At 36.8% G+C, this 23,791-nt stretch overlaps 2 protein-coding genes across 7 annotated transcripts in view; both read left to right on the top strand.

Moving 5' to 3' along the window:
* LOC132286757 (NAP1-related protein 2) overlaps positions 1 to 3,673 on the top strand; it is a 56,845-nt gene extending 53,172 nt beyond the window's left edge. For both annotated transcript variants that reach the window (XM_059789141.1, XM_059789140.1), the window contains exons 7-10: positions 4 to 64; positions 692 to 748; positions 878 to 922; positions 3,161 to 3,673. In XM_059789141.1, coding sequence (XP_059645124.1) covers positions 4 to 64; positions 692 to 748; positions 878 to 922; positions 3,161 to 3,244 — 247 coding nt within the window. In that variant the 3' untranslated portion in view covers positions 3,245 to 3,673. The remainder of the gene's footprint in view (positions 1 to 3; positions 65 to 691; positions 749 to 877; positions 923 to 3,160) is intronic.
* A 6,940-nt stretch (positions 3,674 to 10,613) lies between these two features.
* On the top strand, positions 10,614 to 22,556 carry LOC132283507 (uncharacterized). Of its 5 annotated transcripts, none has more exons than XM_059785453.1 (10): positions 10,616 to 10,878; positions 11,889 to 12,067; positions 12,161 to 12,225; positions 17,448 to 17,488; positions 17,671 to 17,759; positions 17,838 to 17,966; positions 19,067 to 19,144; positions 19,648 to 19,713; positions 21,111 to 21,188; positions 22,141 to 22,556. In XM_059785453.1, the coding sequence occupies exons 1-10, from the start codon at positions 10,743 to 10,745 to the stop codon at positions 22,246 to 22,248; spliced, it is 969 nt and encodes a 322-aa protein (XP_059641436.1). In that variant the 5' UTR covers positions 10,616 to 10,742; the 3' UTR covers positions 22,249 to 22,556. The 5 variants fall into 5 exon arrangements, with proteins under 5 accessions (XP_059641439.1, XP_059641436.1, XP_059641440.1 ...); XM_059785454.1 differs by having other exon boundaries at positions 10,617 to 10,878; positions 11,901 to 12,067; XM_059785455.1 differs by having other exon boundaries at positions 10,618 to 10,878; positions 17,853 to 17,966.
* The last annotated feature ends 1,235 nt before the right edge of the window (positions 22,557 to 23,791 follow it).

Raw genomic sequence — 23,791 nt, 5'->3', positions numbered from 1 at the left:
CAGCTTCTTTAGCTGGTTCAGTGAAACCCAGCAGAAAGATGATTTGGATGAGATCCATGATGAGGTAAATTTCTGTTTCTTATGCACAGATATATGTGTATTTTGTGCTTGGGCGTTAAAGAACTTGCCCTTGCCTATTATAGCCCCTGCTTCGGAACCTCATTGACCAAAACATGAACACACGATGATTTGATACATGCAATCTATGGATACCCAAGAATCTTGTAAAGTGGAATTTCCATAGCAATTACAAATTAACTTTTAGTTTCAAACTTTTACAATTGGAAATAGTTAAGGAAATTTCTTTCATAGTCCTGAAACTTTGACTTGGATCAACAAGAAAACTGTTATTTACTTGACATGACGAGATATAGATCTTTACTTGACTGTTTTGAAATGACATTTGGATTTGTGAGCCTCGACCATAAATCCATATTCTACCCGGACCCTTTTGGTTGCGTCAATTAGGCTTGGCGCCTACCAATATTTTCTATTCGCGCTCAAGTCTGATCACAAGCCCAACCCACTGCAATGAAAAGTTTGCTGTGGCCTGGCAATGTTGTATGGTTCAGTTGGGAATTGGGCCAATCTGCTGAAGTTTGCAGGCCTGCATGGAAAACCCCCTCCCTTTATCCTATATCTTCTTCTATTGATGTAATATATATGGGGCCTTACTTGTTAGTTGTTGCAGGTTGCTGAGATAATCAAGGAGGATTTATGGCCTAACCCTCTCACTTATTTCAACAATGTAATTTCTTTTCCTTGTTTCTTTCCATCTCATTTTCATTGGAAGATTTATGTAGCTTAAGATAGGATCTAAAACTTTTGTTGGTGTCCTGTTTTGCTAACGTTCATTAGTGACCTATTTGGCATATAGGAAGCTGATGAAGAGGAATTTGAAGGGGATGAAGGTGATGAAGAGGTAAATAAAGATCATTATTCTGAATTATAAATGCTTCTATATTTTTTGTTACATTATAGAGATTTTACATGGTGTTTTTAGAAGTTCTGCTTTAAATTCAGTGTGTTCATAGTTTGTTATCTTTAGGTTCTTAATATTGATGCTGTTTGTCTTGTTCATGTAACTTAATTTCCAATTTAAATAATTAGAACTTTATCATGTTATCTAATTTTATGCTTTATGTTCCTTGGTTGCAATGCTGGATTAGTTAATATTTCACAATATTGCTTTAATAGTCCTAAAATTGGATTAGTTAGGACCATTCTAATAAATTAAGAAAGAGATATGATTGTTGAAGATGTTTAGGATTTCGTGGGTTCACTTAGCGGCCTAAGATTGAAGAAATTCACGAATGCGTAAGGAAGTTTCAGAATAATTCAAAAGTGAAGAAAAAGAGAAGAATTACCTGTCAATGCATCAAACAGCTGGAGAAAACCCACTTCCATAGTTTTTCTTTTGGGTTCGCTCCCTTCTTAGCCTTTATTAATTAACTTTCACTTATCAAAGGAAAAAAAACCCCACTTGTAGTTTCAATTTATATTTGTATAGTAATTCATCAAAAAACGTTATCCTATTTAACGTTGAATCATTTATTGCTCATTTGGAAAATATATAGAATACACATGTAAACATATGTATTCTATTAAGAAATAGATAGATAAAATAAAAACTACCATCAGACGTGCATGATCTTTATACCTTTTATATAATTTTTCTTGATGAGATAGACAGTGAAGTCAAGTGATTGATTGAACTCTACTGAAGAGTTAAATCCTTTTCCGACAGGGTCCGTATTTGGCTTCTCGTTCTTTGTTGGGACATGCTTAAAAAGTTCTTGCTCACACCTAATAAATCCCATCCACTATGGTGCTTATTCTGTGCCATGCAATGATGGAGGAGGATTAATATTTTTCTCAATACAGTACTTGGCAAAAACATCAAAGGGACAAATAATATCATAACTACAGTCAACAAGAATTGAGAACATTTGGGTAATATGTATATATACACACACAAAAATATATGTATGAATGGGTAACAGATTTGACTCATTACTCATAATTATGAATAAGGTCTGAATTTCATACTTCTTTAACAGTAGCATCAAGTCTTATATTTGGATTTGTTCATCACTGGGATATGTAATTTACCTGTTTTGTCACTCACTGTTTTGAAGAGTGAGGAAATGTGCAATAGATCAGATAAGGGAAATGTTTCATAAGTGATAATTTACATTCATAAGTTTGTATGCAAATCAGTGCTATCTTGATGCAGACTGGGTGGTGTTTTAATGTTAAGGCTTGAATATACAAGAAAACTAATTCAGACAAATATAACTGTTTGTCATTGTGCAATTTGTGCTATGGACTAATAATGGATATGAAAGGCGTTCTGAAATTTGTGCAACTGATACAGCAGTGCTCATGATAGGGATCTCAAGTGTTTTGTAATTGGAGTGTCAATTTGAAAGCCTTGTTATAGTTTTCTGGATTTTGTTTTTCTTTTGTGCTACTAATGATCACATGCTTGCATTTGTTTAATTTTATGGTCTCTAATTTGGGAAGCATTTGTTTAATTTTATGATCACATGCATTTGCATTTGTTTAATTTTATGGTCTCTTTATAAACTGTGGACCAGGGGTTGAAGTTTGTATGTTAGGTCACTCGTATATATTATACACATTTATTATAAGATTTTCTAGTTATAGGTTTAGAATTTTCTTTTTCAGACTCATCACTTAAAGCAACTGATCTACAGATTGTTGTTTTTTCCTGCATCTGAAAGTTGTCTGACTGTATAAATTGTTGGCATGTTCCTGTCGTCCCTGTTTCCGACTGGCTAACATTTTTGACCATGCAAAACAATGTTATAAATTGGATATTATTTATTTTTTGTTGATAAGTTAGAAAATGTTTAGGCGTAATTGCAGTAGATGTAATGTTTGCTTGTTCTTGCCATTTAGGAAATACATTTGATTTTTTAGTATAGAATGCATAAAAAAGCATTATGTGAGGAATATCATTCTGGATTGTCATCCTGTTGCTCTGTATGTCCACACCAACATTTAGATTTGATTATAATGTTTCAACTCGCCTAACTTCTTCTGCCTAGGGAGTTCTGCCAGTGGAGGTAGTTAATGCCTGATATAATAGGCGTAATCTTTTTGTTTTGAATTTGTGAATTACATGCTCTGGCAGGAAAAGGGAAGTGATGGATCCGATGACGATGATGATGAGCAAGATGAGGATGACGATGACGGTGATGAGGGCGAAGGCAATTAGAAGCTTCTCATCTGGCTGGGTGTTTTGCTTTATTTGGGTTTTGCTGTTTTGGTAATGGCTTCTGTAAAGTGGTCTTGAAAGGTTATCAGAGAACTGGGGTAGCAGCTGCCATGGTGGCTCTTTACTTACTGTCACAGTAGTTATCTTCTATCTTATAGGCAACCAGTTACTTCCATGATCAATCAGGGGGTTGCCTTGTCCTGGTCTTTTATAATCAAGGCGCCTATCTTCTCATTTTCTTGATAGAATTATCTGTTATGTCGGTAACCTCCTCGCTATGTGGGATGCTAGATGATATGCTCATACTAAATTTTTTATTTTACTTTATGTTACGAACTCTTATCATTTAGGAATCAGTTGTTTTGGAATGTAGAGATGTTTGATCCTATGTTTGCAGTCTTAATGCACAAAAATATGGATTCCTTATAATCTTCAGTTTAAAAAGTTCTTAATCTTGCTTGGCATGGTCTACGTTCTACATTCTTACTATCATTATGAATGTGAGATTCCTGAAAATTTATTTACCTAAACGGCTTCTTGGATTTGGAATCGGAAGGAATTTAGTTTGAACTTTGAACTAATTTTTTTTTTCAATTTCAAATCCAAGGTGCTGGACTTTAAATGGTTTATGAGCAATCTTCATCCAACTTCTCTCTCCTGCAGCTCCTATTTTTTAAGCATTTAATTACTGTTTCATTGGATTTGTCTGAAGTAAATTTGTGATAGGTAAATGGGATATTGTTCCAAATGAGTCGAAGACACAGAAGGGTCTCGACTTTCTGGCTTGTTCAAATATTTATTTGGGAGGTCTGAACTGAACTTAACGGCCTAACATGTCAAGTGATGAATTTAGGAAGAAGTAAAATACATTAAAAGTAGCATGGACTTGAGTAACGGATATGGTTTGTCGTGGTGCTTCGTGGTTAGGAAGCACCGACGATGTAGAATTTCACTCCCTTTTGGGACTACAGTATTTGTGGATGTAAAATTTCACTTCTTTTTGGGACTACAGTATTCTCGTTGGCCTAACCTTGGGGTATGGACTTAACTTTTAATTTCATAAAAGATAGAAAATAAAAATACTTTTGCCCTTTTGTTTTACCTATATATATATATATATATATTATCATTAATTTGGTAAGCGAAGTCAAGTTCTCAGCTTGTATATTATTCTTATTAAATTATTTGAAACCTTATTAAATTAAGGGTAGATTTCACGAAACCCCCAATACTATCACTTTTTTTTATCAAATACCCCTAACCTATTTTAGAAAACCCCCAACACTATGAAATTTGATCACATTACCCCAGTTCTATAATTAAATGACGAAATTAACCTTCTGATATACCAATTTATTTTAAAAAGCAAAAATGAGTATTTTGCCAATTACATAAATAGCCTTATGCTACGTTTGGTGTGCATGAATGGAATGGAATGGAATGCAAGTGGGAATGGAATGAGAATGGGAATGGAATAGAATAGTCATTCTCATTCTATTGTTTAGTTGTAAATATGAAATGTATAGGAATGGAATGATAATAACCATTCTAGTGTTTGGTTGGACCAATTTAAAATTTAAAATGAAATAAATTTCTAATTGAATTCTCCAAAGTATCCCTCTTAATAAGAAATAAATTAAATTAAATTAACAAAATGATATTCTCTAATAATTTTTTAAAAATAAATGGTGGCAATGGCGGTGGTGGATGGTGGAAAGCGGTAATACTGTAGGTAGTGGTGTTGGAAGGCGGCGGTGGTAGCAATGGTGAAAATTGGTGGTAGCGGTGGTGGTGGAAGTTGGCAGTGGTGTTGGTGGTAGGCGGTGGCAGTAGTGTGGTGGTTGTGGTGAAAGGAAATAGTGGTGGTGGAAGGCGGTGGTGGAAGGTGGTGGTGGCGGTGGTTGTAATACCCCTATTTTTAAAAAGGATAGTCCTGATATTTTAATAAATTATTTGAGTGTATTTTTGTTTGTGAATTGTTTATTTGTGTTTATTATTTGCTTTTAATTGCTTTAGTTGATTTATTTGAGATTATTTGTATTTTGTGACTTATTTGATTTAATTGCATTTAATTTTGTCATTTAATTAATTATTATTGTTACATTGAACTACTTGATAAATTGTTTGTTTTAAAATTGAATTATTTGATAATTGTTAAATTTGAATAGGTTAATTATGTAAATACGTTAACTAAGGTTTTAAATATGTTTTTAGTTAGGGTTTTTCTTGAAGCCGTCATACAAGTATCTAACGTGTATGTGACTTAAGTTTATGGGCCGACTCTAGTTTAATTAGAGTTTCTGCCTTAGCTCTAGTTTAATTAGGGTTTTCTAAGGGCCTATTTATATACGTGTATGAGTTTCACTAAGGGTTTGGAGAACCCTATTCACGGCACAGTGAAAATAGAATGTAACAGAGAGAGAGTTGAGAGAACAGAGGCAATCGTAAGTGCTACCAAGGACAAGAACAGAGAGGATCAAAAGAGGGTTGTGGTGGATTAAATCACACCCATAGGAGGCTTAAAGGAAGTTAGCAGTTGCCGGAAACTTAAAGACGACGCCGGGATTTCATAACTGAAATCACAGGCAAGTTCTTCTCTTTCTCCTTCTCTTTGGCTTGTGTTCTGTGCACCTAGATAATCTCTAAGGTTTAATCAATCAGTAACTAGAATTTACCTGTTTAACATATGCTACATTGATAATCTGTAGTGTTGAAAACAAATCTGTTACAGTGCATGCAAGACTCGTTCCAGTTTTCTGTCCTTTAAGCATGTTGTTTCTGTTGTAACTTTAGACTCTGTATTTGATTGCAACTACTATAAACAAAATATAGGAACACTACTGGGGTTATATAAAACTCATAGGGTTGTTATTATTCTATTTTAAATATGTGTTGCAATTTGTTTCATTTCAATTCGTGCATGTGGTTTCAGTTGGTACTAACGCATGTTAAGTTTCAGTAGCAAGTTTAATCTTTGTAATTGATTCAAATTGTTGTAATCAAACCTTGGGGATGCTATTAGAGTGGTATTAAACCCTTAAGATCAGTTTAAGAAACCAATAGAGGGGTAGGAATTGATCAGAGAATGAGCAGACAGATTGAAACGGAGCAAAGACTGAACTGGAGGCTCTCAAGGGGGAGAGAGCCGGCTCTGGAAAGCTAAGAGCCTGCTCTCCTTCAGCAAGAGCCGGCTCCAAGGGAGTTTGGAGCCGGCTCCAAGTGGGAAAGAGCCTGCTCTTTCATTTTAAGAGCAGGCTCCAAACTTTTGTGCGTTCTGAAATGGGTTCCTACAGCATTGTGTGATACTTTTGACACTGTTTGAGTATTTGGATGGTTCATATGGGTTGTAGGGACTTCATAGAGGGTTATAAGGGTTAACTCTAAGTAATATTAAACTTATTGCTGCATGGTTTAAGACTCTCTGATAAAGGATGAAGCTGTGTAAAAATATACAACGGTGCATGCTATTAACAGAAGAAAGGAACCGAATGGCTTGATTAAATTTTAGAAATTTAATGGAATTTCACAGAGGGATTAAATAGTTAATTTAGGGTGTGATTAAAACCTTGAATTGATTTAAGTTGATCCATGGGACAAACAGTATAAAATTGATAAATTTTCTACGCTGATAATGGATGGAGGATGGATTAATTGCTTAATTAAATTTTAGCATTTTAAGGAGATCCAGTATGTTAATAAAACTTGTTTTAAATGCATGATAAGGTTTTTATATTAGATTGGAACTATGCATGCCTTGGATGTTAATTGTTAGAATATTAAATTCTTTGATGCAATTACATGGATTAATACTGGATTTTAATTGCGAGATTATTAATCTTCTTTCTGCGATTATTTGGATATTTGGTTTGGACTGTAAATTACTTGTTTATTCTATATATGTTGTAATTTACATGGATTTGGAGGATTGTATGTACCGGTATGGGACGGTGGCATACTAGGGACCGTTTAGCTCAAAACGCATAAACCTACCCTGATGGATTAAAAGAATGGATTTAAAATATTGAATTCCTAATTGTGTTTGAAGTCAGATCAACTGTGACTAAGTTGAATGGCTTACTGGATTAATGGATTGTAGTTAAGTCGTACCAACTGAATAAATTGAGTGACTAACTAGATGGTATGTTGTATGATAATTCAATAAATAAATGATTGTCATACCCTGGTTTTAGACGGACTTTATATATATGTTTATGGTACCACGAGATAAGCTTGAGTCTCAGACTCGTTGGTTAGGGTGCGTATATGCAGTGGATGCGTAGCTGGTTATAATAGGTTGAGGTGTACCTTGTTAGGTTTAGGTACTCATGCCCACCTTTGGGTGCGTTTTCGCATGTTGCATTCTATTCAGGTTGAGACCCCTATTATAAACCAGTGAATGTCCCTTAGTGTGGATATATTTATATGTATACACTAGATAGATATTGTGAGGTGTCTACGGTGTATCTGCGTATCGAGTCACTGTATGGATTGCAATTAGATTAGAACTTGCTCGTGGGCCTGACCCACTCCTTTATTATTCTTTTCAGGTATTGGACGGTTCCAGTCTCAAGCTTGATCGTGTTAAGCAGTGACTCTCATTCATTTTACCGACGATGTAGGATTTCACTTCATGATTTAGTTTTAGAATATCTTTATTTTCAGTTACTCAGTTTTAGTTGAAGTTTGGTTTAGGGGTCCACTAGTTAGATTCCCAAGTTGTAACCTTGAAGGTTTTTGGAGGATTAATTTATTATTTATCATTGGAGGATTTTATATTTAAATTCTTTAATTTCTATTCTGTGTTTGATTTAAAATACTTTAATTGTTTTAATATTCCCTTGGGTTTGGGCCTAGGCCTGATAAACCCGTGTCTCGGATCCGAGGGGTATCACAGTGGTGGAAGGTAGTGGCGGAAGGTGGTGGGCGATGGCGAAAAGTGATGGTGACGGCGGTGGCGGAAGGTGGCAGTGACGGCGATGGTAAAAGGTGGTGGCGGCGGAAGGTGGTGGTGGTGGTGGGAGGTGGTGGAAGGCAGTGGTGGAAGGTAGTGGTAGTGGTGATGGAAGGTGGTGGTGGTGGTGGTGGAAGGTAATGGTGGTGGTGGCGGAAGGTAGTGGGCGATGGTGAAAAGTAGTGGTGGAAGGTGGTAGTGGTGGTGGCGATGGTGAAAGGTGGTGGTGGCGGTGGTAGAAGGAGGTAGTGGAAGGTGGTGGCGGTAGTGGGTGGTGGTGGTGGTGGTGATGGAAGGTGGTAGGCGGCAATGGTGATGGTGGAAGGCGATGGGGGAGGCGTTGGTGGTTGTTGAAGACGGCGGCAGTGGCGGTGGTGGTGAAAGGTGGCGGTAGTGGAAGGTGGTGGTGGTAGTGAAAGGCGATAGTAGTGGTGGTAGTGGAAGGTGGTGGCAGTGGTGAAAGGCGATGGCGGTGGTGGTGGTGAAAGGCAATGGCGGTGGTGGTGGTGGAAGGTGGTGGCGGTAGCGGTGGTAAAAGGCGACGGTAGTGGTTATGGCAAACGGTGGCGGTAGCGGTGGTGAAAGGCGGCGGCGGCAGTGGTGGTGGAAAGTGGTGGACGATGGTGAAAGTCAATGGTGGTGGAAGGCAGTGGTGGTGGTGGTGGTGGTGGTGGTGAAAGGCAGAGATGATTGTGGTGGAAGGTAATGGTGGTTTTTAGACTTGGAATATGAGGGTGTTTTGGGAAGTCGATTTTTTAAAATAAATTACTTGGGAATGGAATGGTCATTCCATAAATTTAGTTGTGGAATGGATTTTCATTCCCAGGAATGAATTTTCGTTCTAATGGAATGGCCATTCCCACTTTAAGTTGCATACCAAACAAAGGAATGGTTGAAATGGGCATTCTATTCCATTCCATTCCTGCACACCAAACTTAGTATTAGTGTAATCAAAGCACAAAAACGACCGCGTTTTATTCACCTTCACCCTTTTCTCTGTGTGTATATATATATTATATGTATATGTATATATGTGTATAAATTCTCCTCAGATCACTTTTGCACCTCTGCCCCACACGGCGTCGTCTGCGACATCTTCGTCGACGAAGCCAACAACAACGCCACCACAGAAACAGTTCACATCATCGAACTCAATTTCAGGTCTTCTCTGGAAGAGCTCGTGTTCATAGAAAACCCAACTTTGGTTGGGTCTCTTGGTGGAGAACTCGGTAACTTGACGAGTCTAAGGAGGTTGGTCTTGACAAGAACGAACGTTTCTGGGAGTATATCAGATGGGTTTAGCAATTTAATCAACTTGGAAGAGATTACAATATCTATTTCTCAGTGGTGAAGTTTCGAAAAATTTGGGGAAGTTGAAGAAATTGAGGGTTCTTGATCTCAACAACAATGGATTTGAAAGGAATGTCCCAGAATCACTCGGAGGACTAGCAGAGCTCTTGAAGCTCAACCTGTGTTGGAATTGATTTTCTGGGAAAATCCCATAAAGTTTGAGCAATTTGAAGAGTTTCGGCAACTGTGGAGTTCCTCTGTTCTTAGCAGAGATACCCAGATTGAGAGAGGTGTATCTAGGGAGAATTTATACATATATATACATATACATATAATATATATACACACACAAAACCTCCGACGAACACCATCGTCGCCGAAAAATTCATTGCCGACAAATCAATCGATTTTGATCCACAGCTGAACACATTCGCCGCCTCGCGGTCCTAGTCCGATCCTTCCGGTAGAAACACCTTCTACATCCAGTCCGTAAGCTCCAGATTCACCAGCGGCACCTTCATCAGCCGGAGCCCTGATTCTGTGCACTCTTCGCTGCTAAAGAACAGCTGAATTATTATCAATCCGGCGATTTTCAATTTCTCGAAAACTTTGTCTGTTGATTTGACCATCACGTGGTGTGCAATGTTTCTTTTTACTAATTTGGTTTGTTAATTGTGGTTTTCTGGATCAAGGTGAAGGTGAAGGTGAGATGGAAGAGAAGGGAAGAGAAGGGCCGCGTGAATAATATATATATACATATAATATACACACACAAAACGCGGTCGTTTTGTGCTTTGCTGAGTTAAATGTCACTGAGGCTATTTCTGTATTTGACAAAATACCGATTTTTGCTTTTTTAAATCAATGGGTATATCATGAGGTTAGTTTCGTCATTTAATCACAAAATTGGTGCAATATGATTAAATTTCATAGTGTTGGGGGTTTTCTAAAATAAGTTGAGAGTATTTGATCAAAAAACTGATACTATTGGACGTTTGGTGAAATTTGCCCTTAAATTAATTGATTAGTTAATTAATTAATTAATTTTTTATTTTTTATTTTTTATTTTTTGACACAATTGATTAGTCATTACCGAACCATTTGGTGAACTTTCCAAAAATAAAATAAAACTGATTAATATTTGTTACACTCTTTAGGTGAGTTGGTGTGTGAAGTGTATAATTCAAGTTTTCGGAACTAGCTCGACACTTTGGGTTTGGGATTAAACCTGATGAATTTCAATCGATAATTTTGGCGATGGCTAGGGTTAGGAATTGTTGGACCCATTCAAAAAAAGCGACTTTAATCTGGGCAATCTCTGCGATTATCTTTCTCTGTGTGTTCCAAATGGCTCTTCGAAATTCATCTGACAATTATCACTCAACTTCTTCAGGTATTCAATTGCCCTTTTACTTCCTTATTCTCTGTTCTTTCCAATTTGTTATTGTAAAACTGTCTGTTTGTTTGCTGAGAAAAGCATGGAAAAAAGGGGAAAAGGAAAGGAGTTAAAAGGGTTTTTTTGGTAGTAAGTAGAAGGGTTTAATTGAGAGAATTTATGTTTTTGTTAGTTTCCCTTTCTGTTTCTCATCAGCTGAAATCTTTTCTGAAATAGTGTCATCTTTCAGTGTTCAATGGATTTTACTGGTGATCTTATGATTATACTGGTTTTCATTTCAATTTCGTGGTGTGTGTGAATGGGGGTGTGCGTGCATCCATATATGTAGAGAGAGAAAGAAACTGAATGAATGGCATTATTAATTTATGAATTAGTACTGATGCCCTTTTTTTATCCGAATTTTACATTCTTGATCTCTATGAGAATTATTCATACTCAATTCATACAATCACGATTGCAATATCGAGAGTGCCAGAGAGAATTTATTCCATATTCATATTAAAGTGAGCTTATCTTGCATTCAGTTCCAGCTGTAAAGTATGTGAGGTTCTCACACCAGAATAATGAATTAGGCTTGGGCTACTGTTCACCATCCATTGTATTGGTCAAAGACAAAAAATAAAATGCTAACATCCTCAAATTAATGAAATTAATAGACTAAGTGAGATGGGTTCAAATGGTGGATCCAATCATTTTCCACAATCTTGGCAAGATGTTGTTGTGAGCCAAATAATTAATATAGTTGGTAGTTTGTGCAAGCTTAGTTCTGTAAATCTGTTGAATCTTGAATTCGGGGGCTGAGACTGACTTTGAACTGTGGTGTCACTATGCTTTTAGATTGCCAGCCACACTGCTGTTTCTAATATGTCCCCTTTGCCAGACTGAACTTCTGGATATTTTTGGACAGCATTCGGAAATCTTTGTTTGGAAAAGATGTTAGATTTTAAATGTAAAAGTAGATTTGTGTATACACTAGACCGCTTGATTGATCTGCTAACTTCTGAAAGGGCATGGAACAGATACTCCAACTACAAATGCGGAGAAGAGATTAAGATTGTATGATAAGATGGAGAGGGATTTGGATGAGCACGGTGCAGTGTTCCTCAAACATGGAGAAACTTCTCAGTCCTTGTCACTTTCAGATATTTTTACTCTAAAAGATGGATCTGTTACACCTATACTTAAGGTAAAGTGCAAGTAAATTAGATCATTCTGCAGTCCTATAGCTGTTTTCTGATTCTTGTGCTGTCTATGATGCCTGGCCTTGTTGTATCCACAGGCTGCTATTCCTCCTGTGCGAGCTAATGTTTTATACATGAGCACAGAGCACTCGGTTCCTATCTCGTAAGAATTTTGTTATTTTGCATGTTGTCACTTATTGTGTTTCCTTATGTGTGTCAATTGATTATATTTAGATTTTCAGTTGAAGACCTGGCCTATCACTCATTAGCCTCCTTTTTAGTTAAAACGCTATTAACTGATGGAAGATAGGGCTTTAGACACTAAAATAGCAGTGTAGACATCTATAGCCAGTCCCAAATAATTGGGTTTTTGGATAATCCTACACACACACACACTAATACTAATACTACATGAAATAACCTTGTTTCAAAATCTTGCCATGATTGGAATTCTGTTGTCGAATTCTCAGGATATATTAATGATTACAGTTCTTGAACCAGGGGAATTGATGAATTTGAAATTATTTTTTTAAGTGTTATGGTCATAAAGAGGGATTTATGATGTTAATAAGAAAAAAATTCATTAGTCGGGAAAACTCTCGAGGGAAAATAATTTTTGTTAGCATTTTAGGCTCTCAAAGTCACTCACCACTCACTCGTAGAATTATATTACATCAACTGAACTACATTTTCTTCCAATGTTTTATCATATGACAATGGGAGTGAGGTCACACCTCTGTCTCAGCAAAGGAATGGAAGCAGAGGTTCATCAATTCAGGGGATATTGAGTACACAATTAAGTATTTAAAGCTAAATATATCAGTGGTTCTTCAATTAAACTAATTGATTTATGTTCCTTTTTTCTTTAGATTTTCCACTCTGTGAATGCCCTTTCTTTATGGCCACCAAAGTCTCGTAAAACATAGTCGACGCCAGGACTACCATTACCCTTGCAGTCATTCTTGTCTCCCGTAAAAATCGAAGGCTAAGTTTGCAGGTCAAGTGGAAGATACTGTTGGCACAGGTTGCCAGTAATCCTAACCTGCTAGTAATGTCCCTCAACCTTCACGTGTCATCAGGGTTCCTCTAGTGACTGTAGAGTATCGCTGGGGTTATCTGCAAATTGGAGCTCCGTTAGTCTCGATGGTTCGCCAGAATTCTTGAACTTATTTTTCTCTACTCTTTTCTTCTTTCTCCTTCTAGATTTTGTGTTTATCTAGGGGACAAGCATGTTTTTGTGCATTTACGTGAAGAAAAGAAAGTTGGGAAGAGTCACATGCAGATCTCACTTGGACTATGTCCAATCCAAATTCAAAATTCCTAACAATTATGTCTTTTTCATTTTGATTATTTTTTGTTTTGTTTTGTTTTTTTTTAAAATTTTCAAAATGAAATCAATTAGAATTTTGGCAAAAAGAAATTAACATTTCTGGATCATTTTTACATTTTAATTAGTGGTTTTCAAATTTAAGACATGTAAAGAAGTGTTTTAAGTAGTTTATAAAGGCAGGTTGAACATTTTAATTAGTGTTTTAAGTAGTTTCTAAAGACAGAACTACAGACGAAACAATATAGGTTTTGTTAAAAATGAATAGAGAAACAAAGTATGAAAAACACAAGGCAAGAATATACGTGGTTCAGCTACTAGGGCTGAACCAAGGCACAAAAAGCCCTAAGGGCTACATCACTTTTATTAGAATCTCTCTTTTTCATACTCAATAGAATGGTTGAGGCTCCTCTATATAGGAGAAGAAATGATGATAATGGAAAGAGAGAGAAAATAGGAAACAATATTAATACTAGAGGATTATTCTCTACTGATTCTTCTAGTAATGGTAAAATCTTCAATAATAGGAAAGAACATCAATACTGGAGGATTTTCCTCCACTGATTCCTCTAGTAAATCTTCAACACTCCCCCTCAAGTTGGAGCATGAATGGCATGAATGTTCAACTTGCCATTGAGATTACGAGTAGCAGCAAGTGCAAATGATGAAGAGGTGTAACAAGATGACCTCAATAAAAATGGATCCGGCAGCCTCAATTGATGAAGAGGTGTAAGAAGATGACCTCAATAAAAATGCATCTGGAGATCCAAGAAGAGAACCAAAAATGGTTCTGATGAAGAGAGAGAAAATAGCACAGAACCTTGTCTGATCTGATACCATGTTGAAAATGAATAGAGAAACAAAGTATGAAGAACACAAGGCAAGAATATACGTGGTTCAGCTACTAGGGTTGAACCACAACACACAAAGCCCTAATGGCTACCTCACTTTTTTTTTTTTGATAAGTAATAATAAACTAAAAAAGCGTTCAATAGGGGAATGCGTCCCATAGACATAAAAGAAACCGGGAACTAAGTTTCCAAAGAATCCAAAAAAGAAATTAAATCATCAGAAGAGGAACAGGAACTTCTGTTCACATAACTGAAGAGAGAACGAATAATAATAAGTTTCAGGGTCGCTATAGACGATTCCTTTCCTTCAAACATTCTACTATTTCTCTCCCTCCAAATGCACCACCAAATACAATGGGGTACAGATCTCCAATATTTAGGAACACTTCTACCCACATGACAACCTCTCCAGGCATGAATCAGCTCCTTAGTAGAACGTGGCATTACCCAATTCATGCCAAAAAGCCCAAGAATAAGATTCCAACAGTCGTGCGCTACAAAACAATGCATTAGGAGATGATCAATTGACTCCCCATTTTGCTTACATATGCAACACCAATTAACAAAATAATTTCCCCTTTTCCTCAAATTATCGATCGTCAGAATCTTACCCTAAACGGCGGTCCATACAAAAAAAGTCACCCTAGTAGGAGCCATCGAACACCATATAGTCTTCCATGGAAAATCAGAGGGTGCAAAATTAGACAAACATAAGAACAAAGACCTTACTTCAAAACTACCGTGAGAAGAGGGAATCCAAATCAAATTGTCATAACCCCTTCCAATTCCTTCCTGCCGATACAATTGATCCATAAAAATGCTCACATCTTCTAGCTCCCAATCCTGAAAAGAACGCCGAAAAAGAGCATTCCACGTAATTCCACTATTATCAAACTGATAACAGTTAGCTACGGTGGCATGTCTATCAGCTGCAATACTAAATAATCTTGGGAAAGTACGACATAAAGGCTGATTTCCACACCAAAGATCTTCCCAAAAACGAACACGACTGCCATCATGAACTCTGAATCTAACATGTGGAGAAAAGGCATCCCATCCTTTCCGAATGGATTTCCAAGCCCCAACGCCTCCCGCAATAGAAATCGGACGTGTAGTCCATCCTCGAACATCATCCCCATACCTGCAGGAGACTAATCTACGCCAAGGGCGATGTCTTTCCTTCCCGTATATCCACAACCATTTGCCCAAAAGAGCTTGATTAAAAGGAATTAATCGTCTAATACCGAGACCCCCCAGTTTTATAGGCTTGTAGACTTGCTCCCATCTAACAAGGTGATACTTGAACTCTTCTCCCCTTCCTCCCCAAAGGAAATTCCGTTGAATTTGTTCAATTCTATCAGCAACGGAGCATGGAATTTGGAACATAGAAAGAAAATAAGTGGGAAGGCTTGATAAAGTGCTCTTAATAAGAGTAACTTTACCCCCCTTTGACAAATATTGCTTCTTCCAACCTGCCAACCTCTTTGCATACCTATCAATCACAACTCCCCACTAATCTGGGAGAAACCCCTAGGGGCAATCCCAAATAAGGGATAGGAAAGGAGCTCACCCTGCAGCAAGAGAAGAGATGTCCTGTACATTCCCAACCGAAACAAGCACACCCTTGGCCACGTTAACCTTAAGCCCGGAAACTGAAAGCAAGCCAAAATGCATCTTAAATATCTAAGTTGAGATACATCCGCATCACAAAAAACCAGAGTGTCATCTGCAAATAACAAATGAGAAATCTCCACCTGATTTGCAATATCTCTTCCCACCCGAAATCCTTTGATGAGACCAAGATTCTCTGCCCGGCGCATAAGTCTGCTTAAGCCCTCCATAACAATAAGGAACAGAAAAGAGGACAAAGGATCACCTTGTCTGATACCCCGAGAGCACCCAAAAAAGCAGGCTGGAGAACCATTCACAAGAATTGAGAACTTAACAGACGACAGACATGTCTGAATCCATGTCCTCCATCTACTTCCAAACCCCATTCTTTGAAGCAAATAGAGAAGGAAATTCCAATTAACATGATCATAAGCTTTCTCAATATCAAGTTTACAAAGAACTCCAGGAACACCATTACGCAACCTTGATTCCACACATTCACTGGCGATAAGAACTGAATCAAGAATTTGCCTACCTCCAACAAAGGCATTCTGGGAATCTGAAATAATCCCATCCATAACTTTTCGCATTCTTTGAGCAAGCACCTTGGCTATATAGGAGAATAATGGCTACCTCACTTTTATTATAAACTTTCTTTGTCATACTCAATACAATGGTTGAGGCTCCTCTATATAGGAGAATAAATGATGATAATGGAAAGAGATAGAAAATAGGAAACAATATCAATACTAGAGGATTATTCTCCACTGATTCCTCTAATAACGGTAAAATCTTCAATAATAGGAAAGAGCATCAATACTGGAGGATTTTCCTCTACTAATTCCTCCAGGAAATCTTCAACAGGTTTCAATTTCGCAAATTCAGTACTGAACTTGCAATTCAATTCAAAACTTCTAGAGCTTCATTTTCAGTTGTATCAAGCAGCTCATCACTCTAGCACTTGCTAACCAGTATCTCCCAACAATACTAGAGTAGTGACCAAGTCCGTTGTATAAAAGTTGGCCTTCCCTTCTAAGTTCAAATATTACTTGTCTTAGTGATAGGAAAAGTCATTAAGGACTCGGGGTTGATGTGAAAAAAAAATTCTTTGCAACTAGAGCGTCGTCTTGATTAGCTGGTAGAGTTTGCCTTGTCCATATTCAATAATAGTGCACACTTACTTTCTGCTTTACCTGGATGCCATCATGGTCTTATCCAAAATTTTGTAGCGGGAGAAAAACTGATTGCAGCTTTGGTGCCAATCCTGCTGTTGTAATTTAAAAATATACAATAAGTAGATTAACTGAAAAAAAAGACATAAAATTGTCCATGTCTCAATGCTTAGGCTATTTTTTGTATTTTAACTTTTGTGATACTCAATATACTGGAATATGGATATATATCATACTTCACTTGCATGGATAATAAAAATTTACATATTATGCAGAATGTGGAATCTTTTACAAAGTCTTTAGAATATTTCATTTCCCTTTTCCTTTTATGTTCCCTCAATGGACTCTTCGTCTTTTTTTTCTCTTTTTCTTTCCTTGCTTCAAAAAGTTGGATCTTAGATTTTTATATGCCTGCTTGCTGCAGGGAGGTTGTAAGGGGTATATTTCTTCCCTATTTTGAAAAAGGTAAGCTATTTCCTTTTTTCTTTTGGCCTATTCGTTAACATTGATGTTGTTCTTTGAAGTTTCAAACTTGAGCTAATTTAGATATTGTAAAGTTTTTGTTAGAAAGAGTATCTTTTCAACTTTATTTTACAGCTAAGAGATTTCATTGTATCCGTTTGCCTGCTTATATGTGTCTTGGTTAGTGAGTTGGTTTCAGAACTCTACTTTGTACCATTTTAGCATGTTCCATGCCTCGCACCATATTGCACCTGTTCCTGCCACAGAACAGGAGGTAATTCCCCTTTTCTGCCCTTCACATGTCTCTTTCTTTTCTCTTCATCATGAAATTGTAATGATTGTACTGAAACAGCTCCTGTCCTGTCAGATAGAAGCTGAAGCAAATGCTGTTAAAACTGTTGTGGACGCTCTCTGCCCAATAAAAATTGTCTTGGATAGGGTGGTTTTAACTTCAACTGGTGTGCTTCTGGGGTGCTGGCAGGTTACATAACTTCAGCTTTATAAACACGTATATGTATGTATATATCAATTTATAATATGTTTTGTGTGAACTGCTGGTTTGTAACTGCATTATGAGGCACCTCTCTCTGAAATCATGTCTCACTTTGAGTGAATTTTCAATACCTTACTTAACTAAAGGTTTCAAACTTTCCTTATTCTCTATCATTGAAAGGAACTGTGCAAACAAACTATATTGTGAGAGACTTCTATATTGTGACTGCTATAGAATTATTGTGTTAAAGTCTCTTATAATTTCCTTTTGACATCTTAATCATGACTATGAAAGCCATTCATCTTGCAAGCAAGATAGTTGGGGTTTTGGGTTACTGGTGTGCCTATCCAATTCCACTTGAGCCAACCCCTTGGGGTTCTATGCATGGGCTTTCTTCCTCACAGGGACTGTTTGTGATAGTTTACCAATGGTCGCTTTATACTAATACCATGGAAGGTTGGTAATATAGTTGATACATAGGAGTAACCATCAAGTTTTGAGCAGTTCTATGATTTCCGTTTCAATCGGTGTTTCTTTTATTTATTTATTTATTTCCTTATTTCCATCATGTACTTGCAGCAGATTATTTCTATATACCATTTCAGATCTATTGGTAAAAAATATTTTATGTTGTAGTAAAAAATTAGTCAATTATTTAGTTATTTATGAGAAGAAGCAGCTCTTCTCTATAATTTCGTGTATCAGCCAAGACTGATTATTCTGGGGTGTTGGCATAATCTGACCAAACAGGCATTGAAACAGACCAGAAAATAGTCCCTGTCGTCTTTGAGGCATGGTGTTCTTTTCTTTTTTCTTTTTTCTTTTTTTTTTTTTTCCTTTCCTTCAATTTTTTTTATATATTTAAAAAAAAAATTAGAACTGGACTTTCCGACCGAAACATCTCAATGTGGAATAAATCTTGTAACTATGGTTTTCAGCACCATTCTGTCTGACTGAAATTTCCGAACTGCATACATGTTCAAGAACATTCATACTTTGGATCATTGTAGGAAAATAATTTTGAAAACACCCATTATTAGGGATATAAATTATTGGTCCTCTATTTCATTATTGATTTTCTTGTGTAGGTGATTTCTGGGACAGATCCTATAACTATTCGTGCTAAATTGAGAACTGCTCTTCCTCGTGCTCCAGAAAAGCAACTTGTAAGAACCATATGAATCTGTCACCTCATGTTCAACTACATGAACCTTGTGAGTAAACAAGATATACCAATGGTTTGAAGATATAAATGGACGGGCAAGGATATGGGGCACTACATCTGAGGACCCAAAAATTTACCCTAAAATATATTATCATTTTATTGTTTTGAGTGCCATTTTCTCCCTCCAAATTTATGAGACTTTATAGACAAAAAGATGTCACTGGTGATAATACATACATCTGGGTTGTTGATTCAGTTTAAGATTTCAAAGAAATTGGTTATACTTCCTATGGCGCTACACATAAAGAGCTAGTATCCGCCCGCTTTGTGATACTGTAATTTGTACCCTGTGCAATGGTATTGATTGACTATCATTGAACAGCTTTAATTTCTCCAGTCGAAAATGAGATGAAAATGAGGAGTGTGGGGTTTGATATAGTTTCCCAGTAGATATTGTTGACGATTCAAGTCTTTTACTGATCCCCATTCGTTCTTCTGCTGTAGTATGATGATGCCATTCTTCACACATCATTTGCAAGACTTCTGGGTCACCCAAATACTTCACCTGAGGTAATAACTAAAACTTAGCATTTTAGTTGTTGCATTTATTTATCTACCTTTAATTACTTCTTGATATTGTTTACTTGTTACAAGTGTTGCAGTTGCAAGCAATTGGGAAAAATAATAATATATTTTCTTTTGATGTAGTCATACACTGAATTTTGAGGCTAGCTTTGTGTGTAACCTAGAAACAAATGCTTACCATACATCTTATTATGATATACCCGAGGGGAGCATAACGGGAGTCCGGGACCTGCTAACCAAAGAACTGATGCAAATTGACCTAGGTTTAGTCAGTTTCTCTAGTAAAATCGGATCAGTGCTGTTTCCTCTTTTAGAAAACCAATGTTGTTTGTTCAGCTCTGACTTCTGATATAGGGGGTCGGTATACCTAAATTACCTTAAAAGCAAGTACCTCTATAGAAAAGCATTTACCATGCTCCCTGGTCCACTGAGTGATTACTTTTTGATGCATGCCACAGATATAAGATATATGCTGTGAAATCTTACTTTTCTTTATCAATGTTGGATCACGCTCTAGTCGAAGTAGCAGGAAAATCCCCAGGCTTCCCCCTTTGGTAGAGCTTTCTTTCACTTCCTCTTCCTCTTCCTCTTACTTGCCTAGGAGAATGGGGTGTCAGGGCATACTTTATACTCCAAAACTGGATACCTTGGTTCTAAAGCTCTGAGCCGGTCCCCACTGGCTGTATATCCTATCATTTCCCGTACTTGCACTTTAGTTTAGGAATAATTGAAAGGTCTTCCTCCATATGTTTTTTTCTCTGTTCCTTGCAGTGTGCATAACTAAGTAGGTTACATGGACCATTTAGCTTAGTTGTTTGATCTTTATGATGCGTGCCATATTATTATAACATGATTATGATGACATAAATTATTCAGATACTACTAAGGGTAGACATAAGGATAACACAGTGAAACCTGCACCAATCCAATCAGAACTGAACTGAAATTTCTTAGTTTGTTTTGGTTTGGTTTTTTCAATGCTCCAATTTGATTTTGGATTGAAAATTGAGAACAGACCTTGGTCCATTCGGTTTTGGGGTTCGTCACAGACAGAGCATACCTGAACAAGTACGTGCATGCATGTACCAGTTGGAATTATAAATACTCCTAGAGAAACTAGTGGAAGCTAGTTCTGTAAACTATGGGCTTCAAATGTAATGGACAAGAACTGAAAAGCAAAACAAAAGAACAATCGAAATTAGTAGGTTTGGAGCACTGAAAGTTTCCTGAATAAGGAATCTCTTAGACAATGATATCCGGGGAAATCACTCTTTTTATTTTCTTGTTTCTGACAAAAGTCTTTTTGGGGAGTATCTTAGTTTTATGACTTGAAGTGTTTATCTTTAAATTTGTGGTTTGACGCCTTCTATTGTTCTGTACAGGAGGTGGATAAAACTTCAGAACTCCAATTTTTTCATAAGCTAGTTGCTCGTCTAAACAACGAATTACGTGGATTTCAGGTAGATTTTTTATTTGATGTTCGAAACCATGTATATCCTTCCTGTATTGATCAGTATAGTGACCATGTGAGGAGGTAAAAATCGGGGTGAACTCTCTCTCTCCCTCGGCTTAAACAACTGTTGATTAAGGTGAAGAAATCTTCATCAGAGAGTTATAATTATCGGACTAGGCCACTGAAACTATTCCTTGTGACATCACATGATCTGATGGCTTTTCAGGGGCAGATATATTAAGCAATCACCACAGTCAATATCTTAATGTTGATTTCAGTATCATTATGTTTTGTTTCATAGTAGTTATTGTCATTTGCAAGCCCATTATTTGAGACTCTATGACATTTACTTTGAAATATAAAATGATCTGTTTGTCCCTGAATGGTAATTTGAACTTGAACTATAACGGCAAGTTCTAACAGCAATGAAAAAATGTATGCTAGGATAATTACCCATTATTAAGATTTTTGTTTTATTATATTCAATTATAAAAAAAGTTTGGGTTTTGGATATATATATGTGAAAAATATCTACTCTGTTACCTTTAAAACAAACCCTTTTAAAAAATTCAGCCAACATTCATGCCCTGCGTGGGTTTTATAATGAACTATTCCAACTGCTGTGCCAAAGTAAATTGGATCCCAGACTAGAGGCAGACTTCCTGTCATCTTCAAGCAATTTACATGGCGATTTAGACAGTCCATTAGAAATTATAGTTCGAAACACATCTTTGGAACAACATTGTGGAATTAATTTGATAGTGCAATAGCTAGAGATCATCGTACAAATAACTAGTGTAGACGTTCAGTTTGGTGTGCTGCACATTTGGAACTTGAAGTGCGTTTCGGCACAGCTCTATTTTGAACACTGTTTTTTTACCATTATGATGAATTTCCTGGACTATGGCATTCTTCTTTGTCGGTGTTCATCTTGCTTATTTTTCGGTAAATTCATTTAGGCGACAGTTTCCGAGCTCTGGTACGTGGAGGAATTCGATATGTTAGCTCTTGCATTGAATGGAAGAACGAAGATTCGGAAGTTCCAGCTTGGCTGCTCAAAAACCTGAGGTATCCAAGGATCACAAAACATATACTTCGTAGTCCAGTTCCACTATCAAGACACAGCCCTGTTCATTCCGTTTCTCGCATTGCAGATGCTGGCTCTTAACCATGGTCGGATAAGTGGAAACTCGAGTTTGTATCCTTCTCTCTTTACTATATTTTCAGGTTTCCCATGGATGTGGGAAACCGTTGTATGAATCGGAATTTATCTACAAAATTCTTTGGTTATACCTGAGTTCTTCTTGTAGGTCATTTGTAATTCATGATATTTTAGTTTTTAATACACCCAGACTTTGGTTGACTTTCCCCATAATTCATGTATTTTTGTAGAAGGCGTTGTACTTGTAACCTCTAGGGTCTCAAACTTGTAAACTAGTACTAATACCGCGGAATCCTAACTGGCCAAAAGACGCACTAGGGGTAGCTATGATTCCCCTCGATTCCGGAACCTGGGTTGATCAGGTCCTTGCTGATTTTGTAGTTCTTGACACTAAACCCGGTTGATTTTGTACTTCGTGACACCGAATCGGTGCCCAATCTTACAAATCATATCCCAATCATCCTAGGTCGACCATTCCTACTAATGTCAATACCATTGACATTTGGGCAGAGTTGTCTGGTTATCAATATGCAGCTTCAGTACCTTCATACAAAATATTTGTTCATTTTCTAGTTTTGGGGCATGGTTACTAGATGATCTCTCTGGGCTATCACTAGAGAACTAAGCTCTCACTATTATTATTTGCGAACGAACTCAAGTTGGCTCATTATCTTCGAAATTTTATTTTTTAATTTTTTTTGTAACATTTTTAATTTACATACTTTAATTACATTTTATTACTTTTAAATCAATAAATAGGTAGAATACTTGTTAAAAATACAATACATTTTAGGTATTTGTTTATAATTAAACAATTTCAACATTTTTTTATAATAATATGCGTAAAACAGTTTGGGGTACTTGATTTAAAGTCGCTTTGTTGACATTTTGTACACGCGTTCATGTTTTATCCTATTAGGACTTTGAAAATTTTAAACTTTTTAATCACAGAGAAAAAAGATACCATTGAATTAATTAAGTGCTTGAAGACAACTTGAATGGTCATTTTCTTATCATTTTAGAATATGCTATCAATCATCATCATCTAGGGGCAATGAACAACCTAAAAACCTTGCACAAAATTATGATTAGTGTGGTCATCTGACCTAACTGGTCCTTTTCTTGGTGTTCTTTTTCCTTCTTTTGTTGTTGAAGACACGTGGGGCATTATTAAGTGGTTTAGTGTAATTCTTTCACACTTGAATTCACAACGCCTTCGCTGCGGTTCGGGTTATCCTTGTTTATCCAGGGTGAAAATTCAGACATCTTTCGGGCCGAGCATTTGGCGTGACACCAAATCAAGAACTGGTGTCTAGCTCTGATACTAACTGTAATGGGTGGACGTTTGTCCCATTTATTCAAAAATTTAAGTTATTGGATAGTGGTGCATACCCATTCATTTTTTCATCTGAATTTGATATGGGACAAGCTCCCCCTTGCAACACCTA

This window comes from Cornus florida, unplaced genomic scaffold (genome assembly GCF_030987335.1).
Source record: "Cornus florida cultivar Cherokee Brave unplaced genomic scaffold, ASM3098733v1 CherokeeBrave_3.0.0_Hap2_Chr11, whole genome shotgun sequence".
In the NCBI taxonomy this organism is placed as follows: Eukaryota; Viridiplantae; Streptophyta; class Magnoliopsida; order Cornales; family Cornaceae; genus Cornus; species Cornus florida.
This window is presented reverse-complemented; position numbering and strand designations above follow the sequence as displayed.

Excerpts from the sequence above, each read along its gene's own strand:
- LOC132283507 (XM_059785453.1), top strand. The coding sequence starts at position 10,743 with ATGGCTAGGGTTAGGAATTGTTGGACCCATTCAAAAAAAGCGACTTTA. Across the intron at positions 17,760-17,837 it reads TTCCTGCCACAGAACAGGAG|CTCCTGTCCTGTCAGATAGA; the intron begins GTAATTCCCCTT and ends GTACTGAAACAG. Across the intron at positions 19,714-21,110 it reads ACCCAAATACTTCACCTGAG|GAGGTGGATAAAACTTCAGA; the intron begins GTAATAACTAAA and ends TGTTCTGTACAG.